This window comes from Natator depressus, chromosome 11 (genome assembly GCF_965152275.1).
Source record: "Natator depressus isolate rNatDep1 chromosome 11, rNatDep2.hap1, whole genome shotgun sequence".
Classification (NCBI taxonomy): domain Eukaryota; kingdom Metazoa; phylum Chordata; order Testudines; family Cheloniidae; genus Natator; species Natator depressus.
In genome coordinates, this window is record NC_134244.1 from 40,431,852 (window position 1) to 40,448,366 (window position 16,515).

At 39.3% G+C, this 16,515-nt stretch overlaps 1 protein-coding gene across 2 annotated transcripts in view; it reads right to left on the minus strand.

Moving 5' to 3' along the window:
- Positions 1 to 16,515, minus strand: part of LOC141995979 (neurabin-1-like) — a 78,114-nt gene that overhangs the window by 27,489 nt on the left and 34,110 nt on the right. For both annotated transcript variants that reach the window (XM_074967589.1, XM_074967590.1), the window contains exons 13-15: positions 7,824 to 7,908; positions 5,437 to 5,508; positions 3,743 to 3,941 (exon numbers count right to left, since the gene is read on the minus strand). In XM_074967589.1, the coding sequence (XP_074823690.1) occupies positions 3,743 to 3,941; positions 5,437 to 5,508; positions 7,824 to 7,908 (356 nt within the window). The remainder of the gene's footprint in view (positions 1 to 3,742; positions 3,942 to 5,436; positions 5,509 to 7,823; positions 7,909 to 16,515) is intronic.

Consider the following 16,515-nt stretch of genomic DNA (forward strand, 5'->3'; position numbering starts at 1 on the left):
AAGTCTCCAAAGAGGTCACCTTTCACAAATATTAACCTCTCTTCAATTTAGAAAAAATGCTCTTAACTGGTAAATTGTAATTCTGTACATTAGTGAAATAAAATCCTAATACTAGAGTAGTTATATACATTTAATCATTATCAAAAGATTAAATACTACATTTACAGATTCTCACACAAGAGAATAATCAGAAATAGTTCTTACCATTCTTTCAGAGTTCCTACTTTCCACTACACCTCTACCCCCATAGAACGTGACCCGATCCACGAATTTGGATATAATGCGGTAAAGCAGGGCTCTGGGGGACGGGGCTGCGCGCTCTGGTGGATCAGCGGGTCAGCATGTCTGGCTCCGACATGCTGCTCTGAGCGGCGTGTTAAGGGTGCCAGGCCTGGGCCAAGGGGTTGGATAAAGGGCAGACGTCTCGGGGGGAGGGAGGGTACGTGGGGGAGTGGTCAGGGGACAGGGTTGGATGGTTCGGCGGTTCTGAGGGCGGGGCGGTCAGGGGCGTTGGATAAGGCGTGGGAGTCCCAGAGAGACTGTCGGGGGTGCGGATAGGGGTCCTGGGGGTGATTAGGGAAGGGGGGGGTGTCTCTGGATGTCCCTGGTCAAGGGACAAGGAGCAGGGGGGGCTTAGATAGGGGGTGGTTGGGGCGGGGGGGTGTCTCTGGAGTGGGTAGTCAGGGGACAAGGAGTGGGGGGGTGGATGGGTCGGGGATTCTGAGGGGTCAGTCGGGGGCAGGAATTGACTATTAATAATGGAAATGCTCGAGGCCAAAGCAAGTTTGATATAACGCGGTTTCACCTATAACGCAGTAAGATTTTTTGGCTCCTGAGGACCGCATTATATCGGGGTAGAGGTGTATTTTAAACAATGTATTTTCATGACTTCTCCACAATGGCTGTAAAATTATTACCAACAAGTAATAAATATTACACAACCAAACTCAACAATATTATTCCCCTGGAAAAGGTGTAATGGGAAATTTGTCCATTTTTTTGTGTTTCTTAAATGACAATGTGCATTACAGGGTACTCAACTCAGCTACATCTCTATCTTAAACCTAATTTTAGAAGAAAATAAAATTATTTGTCCAAAACCTTACTATTTGTCATTCAGTTAATACAATTTGATTACTAACTGCCTGAGTCAGTAGTTGCTGTGTTTCCACTAAGCCAGAAAAGGAGACCACAAAGCTGATCTTGGTGGGACTGTTACAATATTTGGTATCCCACTGAGTGTGGATTTAAGGCCAGTCAGTACACAGGTAATGGTTAAAGAATGCGTGTCAACTTCCACCACTAGGGGCCTCTACAGAGTAGGCGGTGACTAGCTAAAGACTGCTGTGCCCTCCAGGCAGAAAAAACTGCCTCACAGGCCAAGAAAAAAGCCAAGAGCAACCATCAAGACTGAGGTATGAGAGAAGGGAATGGGAAGTGGAACCAGTTGGCAGTGGGACACAATCTACTGGAAAGTTGAAAGTGATAATGAACGGGATGAAGAGTTATGGGGTGGAGGAGAATCAGTTGGGGGTCTGGAGGGGAAGAGATCCCCAGAGGCACAGAAAGTGAAGGCTGTCAATACAGGTGAGAACAGGCTCAGCATCTGCTACCCAAGTATGCTTTAAGTGGGGCATGTGCTGGCACATCACAGCACTGGGCCTTCTGCCACCCATCAATAAAACTATTACTCCAGGGGAAAGGGTTACATAGAGAGAACCGCAGGGTTTATCACGCCTCAAATGGTTCATGAAATGCTGAACTGCTGTGCAGTACTGGTACCCAAACACTTTAGGCACATTTTATCATTTCTTGTTTAGAAAGTGTTTTGCAATATCATAAATAGATATCAATTGTAAATCCCTTATAAGCTATACATTAAAAATAACCTAATATTCACTAGGATATGCAAACTCACTCTAACAGAGGGCCTGGTGACCCCAAAGCCCTGGCTTATTTGGAGATGCATCCCTGGGGGTGGGGAGGAAGGGAGATGCTATGGTTCCCACTACACAGATATAATAGATGGTTGGAGAAGAACAAATAGATACACAAGTTCCACAAACAAAACCAAAAAAAAAATACTGCACAAAATTCTTTAAACTAAAAGGCCAACATATTCCACTTTAGGGATTCTCAAACTTCTCATGGTAAGGACCAGATGTTTACTCGAGAGAGAGAAAGACACAGAGATATCTTACAATAAAACACTTTCCATCCTACTTACAAACTCACAGACCACTTCCCCTCCCACTTATAAGTATGCAGACCCCTTAACAGAGTCGTGACAACTACTGCAATTCCTTACATGAAAAACACGAGAACAGTTTTTAACATATTTTAACTATATTTTCATGTAATTAGCAACTAGACAAGGAAAGCCAGCACTATGTTATCAGCAAACTCCACACATTTATCAGTGGCTTCCCTAAACTATAGTATAGAAAACCTCTGTTCTGTATGTTCCATATGGCCCTAGATTAAGTGGTAAAAAGGAGACTGTGAAAGCCCACTGTAGAGGACTGAAGACAAAAAAATCAATTGTAAGAATTAAAACTGAATTTTGTGAAAGTTTAATATGTTAGTAGTTTATAGTCTCAGACAAGAAAAAATCCAAAGGGAACACAGGAATAAAGATAACAGATAAACAGGTAAATTAAGAATGGAATTTAGTGATTAGTATTATTTGTGTATCTGTTTTTAAATGTGTTTAGACAACAACCAGTGTTTTATGGAAATTACATTCACTTTAGACTTTAAATATAGCTAAATAAAAATTACTTAATGGGACACCATCAGAATTTCTAGTAAATTTCAGTTACCTCTTCCCAGCACCTCCGCTTCTCCCCTAAGCCTAACAGTACCCTTACCCAAATAGTTCAGACTGTCAAGACAGAAACTTGATAGTAGTAAACTGAATTATGTAGTGTCACTTTTTACAGGATGTACGAAAAGCTTCTTTTTAAAGTTACTAAATCATTAGTAGAATTACTCAGTAATAACCTTCAAAATAGCACTGGCAATGATGTAAGACAGCATTTCCCTTCTCCCCTCTCCAAGTTAGCAATGTGGGAAGGGCTGGGTGGTCACAATTCCCTACATCTGTTTGCGACCCCAAATTGAGAACCCCAGTTTAAGGTATTTAAAAAACATTGGGTGAATTTTTCAAAAGCACCTAAGTGACTTAGAATCTTAGCTCCCATTTTCAAAAGAAACACTTTTAAAAAGTTCACCCATTTTCAAGTTTTACTTTCTGTACTTGAAAGTTTAAGTAAAAATTATTTTATTTTTCCTTCTGGCATATATTGTTTCCTCAGCTCTGCTACCCCAGCCCTTTACGAATGCTGAAGTCAACAGGCACCATTTTATTTTCCTTCCTTTTCTTCTGCATAAAATTAGGTGGCCATCAAAAATATGCACAGTTTAAGGAACTGTTAACTTGTGCACAAGCAGCTGAAGGAACACAAAACAAAATACACTGTTTCTGAGCAGGACCTATTTAATTCCTTGGCAAAATATAAAGTAAGATGTTTAGAATTTGGAGGATAATTCTCACCACATTCTTATTTTATACAAACTCAAATGTTGGCTCTCAATTACTTACAGAATCTTGTAATCATTTCTCTTACTACCTGAAAACAATTAGTTTTCAAGATCCTAAATACTTAGAACTTGGACCCTGAATGAGTAAAACCATATCAAACCCAAATGTTCAAAATATAGCTTATTTGTGTACGTTTACCTTGGTTCTGTTTTTCTCTTGACCCTGTTCGAATACAGTGGCCTGTCCACTCTGAGAAAAGGTTAGGCTGCTACCGGAAACCTGAGGCTCTTTGTGACTGTCCCCAAACCAAGAGAAAGGTATGCAAGTAGGAACAGGAGAGTCTGAATCTGATGCAGATTGATTGTTGCCAGAGTCTTCTAATAACTCTCGGGAGCCTCTGAAATAAATAAATGGAATGATAATGGTCTAGCAATAACCCGCTGTATGTCTTTAATAATTGTCTAAATGGCATACAGTAACCCCCCACTTAACCTCCTCTCGCTTAACGTTGTTTCGATCTTACATCCCTGCTCAATTACAGAACATGCTCCATTTTAAGTTGTGCACTGTTTTGCTATAAGTCGTTTGGCTGCCTGCTTTGTCCACAGGTGGCAGCCCCCATATCAGCTCCCCTACACCCCCCCATCCGACAGTGCCTCCCGCCAGCCGGCAGACCCTGCGGATCAGCGCCTTCCCCCTCCTCCCCACCGCCTCCTGCCCGTGGCAATCAGCTGGCTTGCGGCATTCAGGAGGGAGGAGAGAGGACTCAGTGTGCAGGCTCCCCTTCCCTCCCCTGCCTCTTGAACTCTGCAAACCAGCTGATTGTCGCGGGCAGGAGGGAGCAGGGAGGCGCGCTGCATCCTCACTCCTCCCCCCTTTCCTCCTGCCCCCTGAACGTCACAAGCCAGCTGATTGCCGCAGGCAGGAGGGAGGAGCGAGGACATGGCACGCCTCCCCCCTGCCAGCGACAATCAGCTGGCTTGCGGTGTTCAGGAAGCAGAGGAAGGAGGGGGACTCTGAGCGCTGTGTCCTCGTTCCTCCCCCCTCCCTTCCGAACGATGCAAGCCAGCTAATTGCTGCAGGCAGGAGGCAGGGGAGGAGCAAGTACGTGGCATGTGGATTAAAGGTGGGGGGAGAAGAAGAAGAGACGGGTTAAGGGCGGGGGTTGGGGGAAAGGGTGGAGTGGGCGGGCCGAGTGTTGACCCCCCCCCCACCCCTGGTGCTTGCAGAATAGGGGAAGCTGCTGCTGCGCAATGTGCTTCTCCTAGCCTTCAGCACCTTCAGCCTCCTTGCCTGCCTCACTGTCTCCAGTGTCAGTGGGCTGTGTCCGTGTGGCGTGAGGCGGGGGCCCCTCCCAACTATAGTACTGTATTGTACTGTACTGTGTGGCAAAAAAAAAATTTCCCTGGAACCTAACCCCCCCATTTACATTCATTCTTACGGGGAAATTGGATTCGCTTAGCACTGTTTCACATAAAGTCGCATTTTTCAGGAACATAACTACAACGTTAAGTGAGAAGTTACTGTATTAATCAAAATGTATGTATCTTAGAACGTTAATATAAAAATAATTGCTGAGTTATTTAACAGCTTTAAAAACACTGAAGATGGCTTAACACTTTCAAACCTGTATCTTGGGACTACTGAGAATTACTCCTGAAGTGGCTTTTCTTGCTACATTATGATTTTTGCCTACAAGCAGAATAGAATTTGTTTCATAATATGAATAACTAACATGTAACACTATTTTCCTTATTTCATAAGCATAGAAGCCCATCTTCCCATTAATGTACTGATTTATGCAATATTTAATTGCTCTTATACTGAATAAGAATACACAGTAACGGTAGTTAATTATTTTTAAGAATGCAATATATATTTATTAGAAATACCGGCTATCCAGAGAGCTCCTCGGATTTTCCTTCTCTTGTTTCTTGCCTTTACCACCAGATTTCCGTAAACCTCTGAAGTAAAAAAAAAGAAAAAAGAAAAAAGAGCTGCTTTTTTTTAAATAAAAAGAAAAGGAGTACTTGTGGCACCTTAGAGACTAACAAATCTATTTGAGCATAAGCTTTCGTGAGCTACAGCTCACTTCATCGGATGCATTCAGTGGAAAATACAGTGGGGGGATTTATATACATAGAGAACATGAAACAATGGGTGTTACCATACACACTAACACAGTTGCTACTCTGAAACCTTTTTTTTTAAATACAATTACTGCAATTTAATGCTATATATCAAAAGGAGTTAAATATTTGTTATGCATTAATACAAATTTGTGTCATAACACATTCATAAAAGTCATTTAAAATACTATATACAGTGGAGCCCAATTCTGCAGAATATCTTTCATGAGATTTAAGGTGCATTCCTACGTACATGCGAAGACACGCAAGAACGAAGAAAAAGACTGAATGAATCACCTACAGGAATGTATATTCTAAAGAAAGAGATACAAGGTCCCAGCCCCAAGCAGTACTGATACGTTTACCACTGGGGGAGAAAACCAGTTAGAGAGAAAACCAGTTAAAGGGGAAAAAAGGTTGGACTCAGGGCCTGTGTACTCCATTTCACAATGGCACCAAATTCTATGTGAGCAACCCCTCATTCCCCAGCAACATTTACTCTATTTCCATATATATAATGACCCAAACTTTAAAATGCCACTTGATGTGAAATTTGTTGATTACTTTCAAGGATAGGAGGCGGGGATGGGGGGGAGGGGGTTGGTTTTTCTTTTGCTATGCTCTCTAGTCAGTCTGACTCCATCCTCAGGTTCCTGCTATGCTGGATAGGTGGCTTGGCTGCATTGCCCTCCAAAGTACCAGGAAAAAGGGGAAGCTTATAGCTGGCTTTGTCAGCTATTCTCCCCAGCTCCCCAAATCTCAGCTGCTGCACCATCCTCCCAGCAAGCCAACACCTTAATCTATACTTTTGATTCTCCCCCCACCCTCTCTTCCCAGCCTTAAACTGGACTGCAGATCCGACTCCCTGATACGCTGCCTGCTTCCATGGAACAGAGTAGTGAGCATACATTTTAATCTAATCCCATCCATGTGAGGAAGGGAAGGGCAAAATAGGCATCTGCAAAACAGGTAGAACCAAGCAGAGAAACAGAAAATATTGAGCTCCAGGCTCCAGCAAAAAGGTTACATTCTGAACGTGGTAAGATACGAAAATAAACAATTAAAGCACCCAAGCAAGCATAACTCTGCCCTGCAGTGTTGCAATGCAATAATCTTATGGTTAAGGCATTTTAGTGCTTAGTCTCATTTTAGATTAATTTTTTAAAAAACATTTGCTAACCTCACATCATGGGGGTAATAAAGTAAATGGAGGCAGTGGCCATATTTGCGAAGGGCAGTCTGTGGCTTCAGTTCCATTAATAATAATCATAATAAAATTAGACAGACAAGGTGAGTGAGGTAATATCTTTTAATGGACCAACTTCTGTTGGTGAAAGAGACAAGCTTTCAAGCTCTTCTTCAGTTATACTGTTACAACACCACTGCAAACAATAAGATGGCGGCTGTTTTGAAAGAAGGCAATTCTTTGTGGAATTCTCTGACAAACCACTCTCCAGCCTCTGCTTAAAGGAGAAACTTTAATTTACGAAGATTAGTGGCAAAAAGTGATCACTAATCCTAAAAAATATTTCAAACATTTGAAGAAGATGCATTATTCAGATATTAAGATCATTCAGCAGAAAAAGTATCCACATTAAGGCGTTAATTTTCTTAACTGACATTTTAAAAAGTGAATTTAACTGAAGTTAATGGATTTACTGTAAATTCTCAGAAAAATTAATTCTTTACTCAGAGTAAATGCTGTAATTTTGGGGAGGGAATATTATATTATTTTTATTACATAACAAAGAGGATAAGTCCCTGTTTTAAGTGCAAAACATATACTTGTGTGTGTATGTATTATGGAGCTGCAGCTTGCACCTCCATAATACACAACACAATTATATTATAAGTACACTGTCCCACAAACTCTTTATATGTGTTTACACATTTTGTTTTGGTAATTCTACCATGCCAAGCATGAGAGTGAAAGTGGACAAGGACCAAGTGGGTATTAATAGTAGACTGCTAGCTAAAGGAATTTAGGAATTTGGAGATGGGACCTTGGGGGCAGGGGAGGAATGGGAGAAAGTATCACAAATGCACAGGAAAAGTATGTTTCACAATATTTTCTATTTAGAGAATACGGTAACTTAGCATAAGTAACATTTAAAGCCACTTATTCCTCTACCAACTCATAAATCTCTTACCCAAAATCTGGAAATCTCCTTTTGGCCTTTCCTGATGACGTACCATCATTTGTTTCTGCTGTCTTGTCTTCATTTCTCTTGTCATCTATGTGAAAAAAGAAAAAATAAATATTCTGTAATGTAAGCTTTGAGCGTATTTGTTAAGATGCATGGCCTTCCCAACCACAACAAAAATTTAAAAAGAAACTCAAAGCGTAAGTTCACAGTAATTAATTCACATCCACTGTACATCTACAGGAGTGAAAAACTAGTGTTAACTGCATGAAGGGGATAGATCTTTCAACTTCCCATTTTTAAAGAAATGCAATTTCATCTTATACTATAATTTTACTTGATGTAAAATCCTTAAATTTCTGCCAACTTGTTTAGATATAAGTATGTCTTAAAAAATTACATTTTGTAATGTATTCTATCAAAAAATTGTTAATGGAAGCTTAAGTTTTATACCCACAGAATCCAGGAAAATCCAAAATTAAGATTGCCTCACTATTCCTTCAGTCTGTATTCCATTTTCTCAAGCTATATTCATCTGTGTCCTTTCCTTAGATATTTTCAATCAGGTCTTTATGATTATCAAAACTACAGAAGTCTGTAAGCACCCAAATTGGTGGGTAAATATTAACCCTCTGGGTTAGCCATAAAGGAAGGAGATATTTACATCCTAATTTTACGGAATTAGCATACAGATATACCAACAAGAGATATTCCTTCTGTTTTCCTTTCATTCTGGTTCTGCTATTCTGCCATTTGTCAGTAACATTGTTTTGGGTAAGTAGCATATTTTAGCTCCTCCAAATGATGAGCAAAACAAATTTAAGATGACTGAGCTTAAGTCTTACTTTAAAGGGGGTACAAAGAGAAAATGGCTTCTCCTCCTCCCAAAATATAAGCTCCCAATTCACATTATCTGTCACACGCCTAAGATAATACACACACAGAAAATAAGCTGTACTAGGTATTAAAAGCAGCAAATAGTATAATAAAGCTGTTTGGAAAATATTTTAATTGAAAGTGAGCATGCTAGTGAAAGCATTAATATGATTCAATGTCACTGGTGAACTAATGGCAAGGAGATGTGTATTTTGTTGGGTGAACATTGCCTGAATTTAAGGTACTATTGCTTTTGTATTAGGATAAAAAGTCATCAATAATTAAAAAAATTGATTTTTAAAAAATTAAATAAAGATTTACTTTCTAAAAATAAAATTTGAAATTGATAATCTATTAAAATAATTTAAATTAAATACAAAAATAGTATTAAGTAGCACATATTTGCTGCCAAATGTTAATGAAAGTCAAACCACGAAACTGATAGAAGTCACTGGCTAAGTACCTGGAACCAGAGTTTGCTGAAGTGCTAAACCAGCTTTTGATAACAGTAGTCTCTTCTGCAGGAGCACAGAGAGTATTTTCTTCATGTCAGTTTACTCAACTAACTCAGTTCAATGACTAGTTCATTTAAAGTTAAGAAACCATTTGGGAGCTGACAAAGCAGGAAAGTTTGTTTTCCTCTTCCAATTGACGAATAAAAACTAGATGTACTAGTTCTAAAATCTTGAAGGACCCAGTGACCAGAAATAATCAGTTCAATTCACTAAGTACAGACAGAAAAGGAGTACTTGTGGCACCTCAGAGAAATTTATTTGAGCATAAGCTTTCCTGAGCTACAGCTCACTTCATCAGATGCATTCCGTGGAAAATACAAGTGGGGAGATTTATATACACACAATGGGTGTTACCATACACACTGTAAGGAGAGTGATCACTTAAGGTGAGCTATTACCAGCAGGAGAGCGTGGGGGGTGGGGGGGGGCACCTTTTGTAGTGATAATCAAGGTGGGCCATTTCCAGCAGTTGACAGAACATCTGAGGAACAGTAGGGGGTGTGGGGGGGAATAAACATGGGGAAATAGTTTTACTTTGTATAATGACCCATCCACTCCCAGTCTCTATTCAAGCCTAAGTTAATTGTATCCAGTTTGCAAATTAATTCCAATTCAGCAGTCTCTCATTGGAGTCTGTTTAAGTTTTGTTGTTGAAGAATTGCAACTTTTAGGTCTGTAATCGAGTGACCAAAGAGACTGAAGTGTTCTCCAACTGATAGTAATTCCTGTGTTTGATCAATTTTTAAATGCAAAACATGTTTTGATAAACTTTTCTTTTTTGCTTCCCAGGACACTGAAAGTACTTTATTTAATAAAAAATGTTGTTCTTGTTCATTTTTAGTTGAATCTGAATTTCCATCCAAGTAGAACATGACACAAATCACAAGTAAAAAAATTAATTTAGTAATTAAGAAATGCAGTCACCATTTTCTAGTATAAAATGTAATTTTATACTGAATATAAAATTTGAGTCTGAATAAATGTAAATTTAACTCTATAATTGCTTAAATAAATGCATCTATAGTGCATCCGCCTGCTTAGCAAAAAGAAGCACCAAATGTAGTATAAAGAATGTATTTAGTCCACTAAATCAACATTTAATGGCTACCATCCAATGAGACTCATGTGAAAATAGGAAAATAGCTAAGTAGTATAAATTCAAAACATGATTAAAATAAATTATTTAAATTGAGGTTTCCTGATTGCTGATTTAAATCATGATTAAAATCAGCTACTTAAATTGCTTTGATATAAAACAGAGTGGACTGATTTAAAGTTTGTAAGGAAATTCACTTAATCATAAGCATTTGTTTGTTTGTTTTTAAATGGAGGAAATATTTAGGTTTAATTTGTATTTGTAAAGGTTGAATAAGGGTACCCTCTAAGTCAGAGCCTGAAAAGTTGTTTTGCCATGGATTTAACTAACTAGTACATTTGAACTGCCACACTAAAACAAATCAGTGGTCCATGCAGTCCAGTACCCTGCCTGTGACAGTAGCTAGTACCAGATGCTACAGGAGAAGGTGCAGACAACTACAACCATGGTATAACCAGCTCATATGGGAAGCTGTGTCATAAAATCAGTTGTTGGCTTATGCCTTGAACTATGAGAGTTTACACTCCCTCTAAAAAAAGTTTAAAGCCTATCTAATGAAACTGGATATTCCCATTTTCCGAATAAGCATTTGATTTTATTTTTTTAATCCCCTAAACTCCTCCCCTCAGTGACATCTTATAGCAATAAGTTTCACAGGTTCATTATGCATTGTAAAAAAGGTATTTTCTTTTATCAATCTCAAATTTTCTGCCTTTCAATTTCATTGACTGGCCCTTTGTTCTTGTGCCATGTACTAGGTGCAAAGGAGTGCTCCATTTATTTTCCCTATACTATTAATGGTTTTGCAAAGTTCAATCTTGTTCTCTCTTATTTTGGTCTTCTCTAAAATAAAGAGCCGCAGTGTCTCCTCATATGGAAGTTTTTTCAGGCCTGTAATAATTTGTCACCTTTCTCTGAGCCCCTTTTATTTCTGCAATATCTTTTCTGATATGGAATGAGCAGAACTGAACACAGTATTCCAGTGAGACTTCACAATTGACTTATAATGGCATTTAATATTTTCAGTATAAGTCTACTAAATTCTTCAAGTACCCTAAAATTTTTTTAGCTTTTTCGATCACTGTGCATTGGAGTAGAGATTTTCATTGGGCTGGATGTCCACAATGACACACAAGTATTTCTCCTGAGTGGTTACAGTTAAATTTAGAACCCACTGAGGTGTATGAATAGTTGTAATTATTCTTTTCAATGTTTATTACCTTACATTTGTCAATAGTGAATTTTATTTGCCACCATGCTCTCCATTCAGATAGCACTGTCAGTCCTCTCAAATTACTCAGTCTTCCTCTTGTCTTGACTAACCTAAGTAACTCTATCACCTGCAAAATTTGCTACCTCACTGTTCACATGCTTTTCCAAATTTTGCACAGGATCACTAAAAAAAGCAATGGCAATCCTAGTAGCTCCTCATGGACCAAGATCACCAGGTTTATTGGATCTTGGTACTGCTGGATGAGGCCTTTTCTATATCCAATAGAAAACTCCAGTTCAGAAGCTCTAAATCACATGTCTTGGAAGCAGACAGAAAAATCTCAGAGATGGTTTGCCTCCCCTCTGAGATGTGTTGGGATGCCACTGAGTCAGCCTATTCTGCCAACCAGGGTCCCCATTACCTGGTCTTGCTGGGCTAGGCTCACAAGCCTCTTCCAGCCAAGCACACAGGCAGGGCCACGCCCAGCTGCACAGAGACAGAGATCCGCTCTGGAAAGTTTCAGCCTTAGGGGCTTGCCCCAACACTCTGGTTCCCACTACCTTTAAAGGGATACAAAACCAAGGGTTTTATGAAATTCGCCCCCTCAATGTGGAGGAAGATATACACAACTTCTTGCCCCCGCAGTTAGAAATTACATAAACTGGGTTATATTATAAACAAGAAATAAGTTTATTAACTACAAAAGGTGAATTTTAAGTGGTAAAAGGGGTAACAAACAGAACAAAGCAGATTACTGAGCAAATAAACCAAAGTATGCAAGCTAAGCTCAATATACTTAAACAGGTTACAAAATGTTATCCTAAATGTTATTTTAGGCAGGTTGCAAAGTTTCTGTGGTTCAGAGTTCCAGCTATATTTCTTTTCAGACTGGACCCATCTCAGTCTGGACTCCCCCCCACCTTCTCTTCAGGTGGCTTTAGCAGTCTTTCTTTGTGGTCAGACAGGTCATGGAGAAGAGGAATCCCGCTTGCCTTCCTCCCCATCCTTAAATAGGATTTGCATAAGGCAGGAATCCTTTGTTTCCCAAACTTCACCCCCCTTCCCTTCCAGTGGAAAATTACAAGAAGTCCCAGGTAATGTTTAGTATCAGGTGACAAGATCACCTGACCTAGTAGTGTCACAGTTATGTCCCCGGACACCTCCCAGGAGGGAGAGAGATTAGTATCTTCATGGTTTTGTTGTTCCTTCCTGATGGCTCAACAAATTTGATGGCCTGTCGTCTGGTGGGTGTCTTCCCAACACACACCCAGTTGTAACTGTTACATAATCCATATCTCTAACCTTAGATACAAAACTGATACAGGCATACAAATTACATAATCACATAATCACACACCCTAGAATACTCAAGGAGCTGACTGAGGAGATATCTGAGCCATTAGCAATCATCTTTGAAAAGTCATGGAAGACGGGAGACATTCCAGAAGAATGGAAAAGGGCAAATACAGTGCCCATCTATAAAAGTGGTAATAAGGACAACTTGGGGAATTACAGACCAGTCATCTTAACTTCTGTACCCGGAAAGATAATGGAGCAAATAATTAAGCAATCAATCTGCAAACACCTAGAAGATAATTAGGTGATAAACAACAGTCAGCATGGATTTGTCAAGAACAAATCGTGTCAAACCAACCTGATAGCTTTCTTTGACAGGGTAACAAGCCTTGTGGATAGGGGGGGAAGCAGTAGATGTGGTATATTTTGACTTTAGTAAAGCTTTTGATATTGTCCCGGATGACCTCAAACAAACTAGGGAAATACAACCTAGATGGAGGTACTATAAAGGTGGGTGCATAACTGGTTGAAAAATCGTTCCCAGAGAATAGTTATCAGTGGTTCACAGTCATGCTGGAAGGACGTAAAAAGTGGGGTCCCACAGGGATCAGTTCTGGGTCCGGTTCTGTTCAATATCTTCATTAATGATTTAGATAATGACAGAGAGTATACTTATAAAATTTGTGGACAATATCAAGCTGGGAGGGGTTGCAAGTGCTTTGGAGGATAGGATTAAAATTCAAAATGATCTCGACAAACTGGAGAAATGGCCTGAAGTAAATAGGATGAAATTCAATAAGGACAAATGTAAAGTACTCCACTTAAGAAGGAACAATCAGTTGCACACACATAAAATGGGAAATGACTGTCTAGGAAGGTGTACTGCAGAAAGGGATCTGGGGGGTCATAGTGGATCACAAGTTAAATATGAGTCAACAGTGTAACGTTGATTCAAAAAAAGCAAACATCATTCTGGGATGTATTAGCAGGAGTATTGTAAGCAAGACGTGAGAAGTAATTCTTCTGCTCTACTCCGCGCTGATTAGGCCTCAGCTTGAGTATTATGTCCAGTTCTGGGCGCCACATTGCAGGAAAGATGTGGACAAATTGGAGAAAGTCCAGAGAAGAACAACAAAAATGATTAAAGGTCTAGAAAACATGACCTATGAGGGAAGGTTGAAAAAACTGGGTTTGTTTAGTCTGGAGAAGAGAAGACAGAGGGGACATAACAGTTTTCAAATACATAAAAGGTTGTTACAGGAGGAGGGAGAAAAATTGTTCTTCTTACCCTCTGAGGATAGGACAAGAAGCAATGGGCTTAAATTGAAGCAAGGTCGGCGTTGGTTGGACATTAAGAAAAACTTCCTGTCAGAGCGGTTAAGCTCTGGAATAAATTGCCTAGGGAGGTGGTGGAATCTCCATCATTGGGGACTTCTAAGAGCAGGTTGGACAAATACCTGTCGGGGATGGTCTAGATAATACTTAGTCCTGCCTTGAGTGCAGGGGACTGGACTAGATGACCTCTCAAGATCCCTTCCAGTTCTATGATTCTAGGACTCGGTAAATCAGAACCTTTCCAATGATATCTTACAAGTCCCATTGAGCATAAAGTACATCTCAGTTATATCATATTCATATCATAAGCATATTTTCATAAAGAATATGGAGTGCATCACATGGTTAATTATCCAAATTGATAGTCCTGGAGGAAAGGGGGGGAGGGGAAGTCCAATATGCAAGGAACTGAACCAGAATTCCATATTTTAAGCTGGAACAAAGACAGAAGTATGGATTCCAAGAAGCTGAAAATTCCAGTAATTTTACAAAAAGAAAAGGAGTACTTGTGGCACCTTAGAGACTAACAAATTTATTTGAACATAAGCTTTCGTGAGCTACAGCTCACTTCATCAGATGCATCCAATGAAGTGAGCTGTAGCTCATGAAAGCTTATGCTCAAATAAATTTGTTAGTCTCTAAGGTGCCACAAGTACTCCTTTTCTTTTTGTGGATACAGACTAACACGGCTGCTACTCTGAAACCAGCAGTTTTACAGTTTCTTCAAGATGTTCTATACACAGTCCTGATGCACAACTCAGTAGGGTCCAGCTTTTCACCCCAGGAAGTGTTTTCAACTCAGACTACCACTTTTCTTTGGTTTACCATCCCCCATGTTATCAAATTTAAGAGCAGTTCAATTGATGAAACATCTGCATCAACCCAACTTTTCCACTTGGGATCTCCCAATAGTATTGTAAACCCTTATATTTACTTCTTTTCAGCCCTCTAAATTTATTGGATCCATTTATTTTAACAATAAAATGCATTTCTTGTTGGCCACTACATCCACTAGGTGGGTGTCTGAAACCACCGCATTCTCCATGGAAGAACTGTACCATATTTTCATGAGGCAAAGTAGCTCTTAGAACACTTTCTGGCTAAACTTCAAAATGAACACTCCACTCTGTATTTCCCAAGACACTGTACTGCTTTCATTTTGTTCTAATACAGTCCAACAGAAAAAAAGCATGGTACAAGCTGGATGAAACTCTCGAAGCAATGAATATAAGAAACTATGTCCCTATTCATTTAATTCTACTCAAAGCATGAAGGAAAGCAGTCATTAAAAATTCCTGTAAGCAAGGGGATATATTATATTGCTGAAACATATGTCTACCCCATTTCCTGAGAGGATCAGGGCCCCCAACACAAGGTTAATGAAAACCTCTTGCAAAAAAGTATTGGCTTCAGTGGATATGATATAGTAAGCAACAACCTGATTTTCAAATCACATTCACTAGATGTTACAAAATGGATCTTCAAACATCGACAGGAGGGTGTTCCAGTCAACAGTCTCTAAGTAGATATTCCAAAGGATTCAATCAGGGCTATCTGTCCTTACCTCTTCCCCCATTTATTTTCCACTGCTCACTACTTGTCTATCAGGGAGGAATAGTAGAAAAATTATCAGGAATGGAAAAATTACTTATCTGCTGATTTCCTTTATTCTAGGAATCTTTCCAACAATTTGGCCCACTCAGTAGAAAGCAAAATACATGTTTCAGAGTAGCAGCCATGTTAGTCTGTGTCCGCAAAAAGAAAAGGGAGTACTTGTGGCACCTTAAAGACTAACAAATCTATTTGAGCATAAGCTTTTGTGAGCTACAGCTCACTTCATCGGATGTGTTTCTCATTAAAATATTAAGCTTTTATGGCAGTGCGTAAAATGACTTTTTTAATAAATGTGTTCAAATAGAGTTTTTATTAAGTAATGTTTTTATGATTTGCAATAGCTTCTGGAAGGCAGGCAGAACCAATATCACCCTGAAAATGTTACAGTCACCCCAAGGCCTGTATATAGTGGAAGGTACAATACGGTAAATTGAGGATTAGTGGAGAGATTGCTAATTTCCTTTCTTTTAGCAGATGAGTAATTTTTTTCATTCTTGGCACATTTACCATGCACTTATCCACCTTGAATTTCATCTGCCTCCATGTTACACAGCTGCCTAATGTTTTTTAGACCTTAAATTACCCTGAGTAATTTAGAAAATGTTACTGACAAATTTTTGCCACTTCATTGTTCATCCTCTTCCAGATAATATATTAAATACCTCCTGAAGTGCACCATACTAGGAATCTAATTCCATGTTGAACATTGTATATTTATTCCTACCTCTTATTTTCTATCCTTTCCCTTCAACA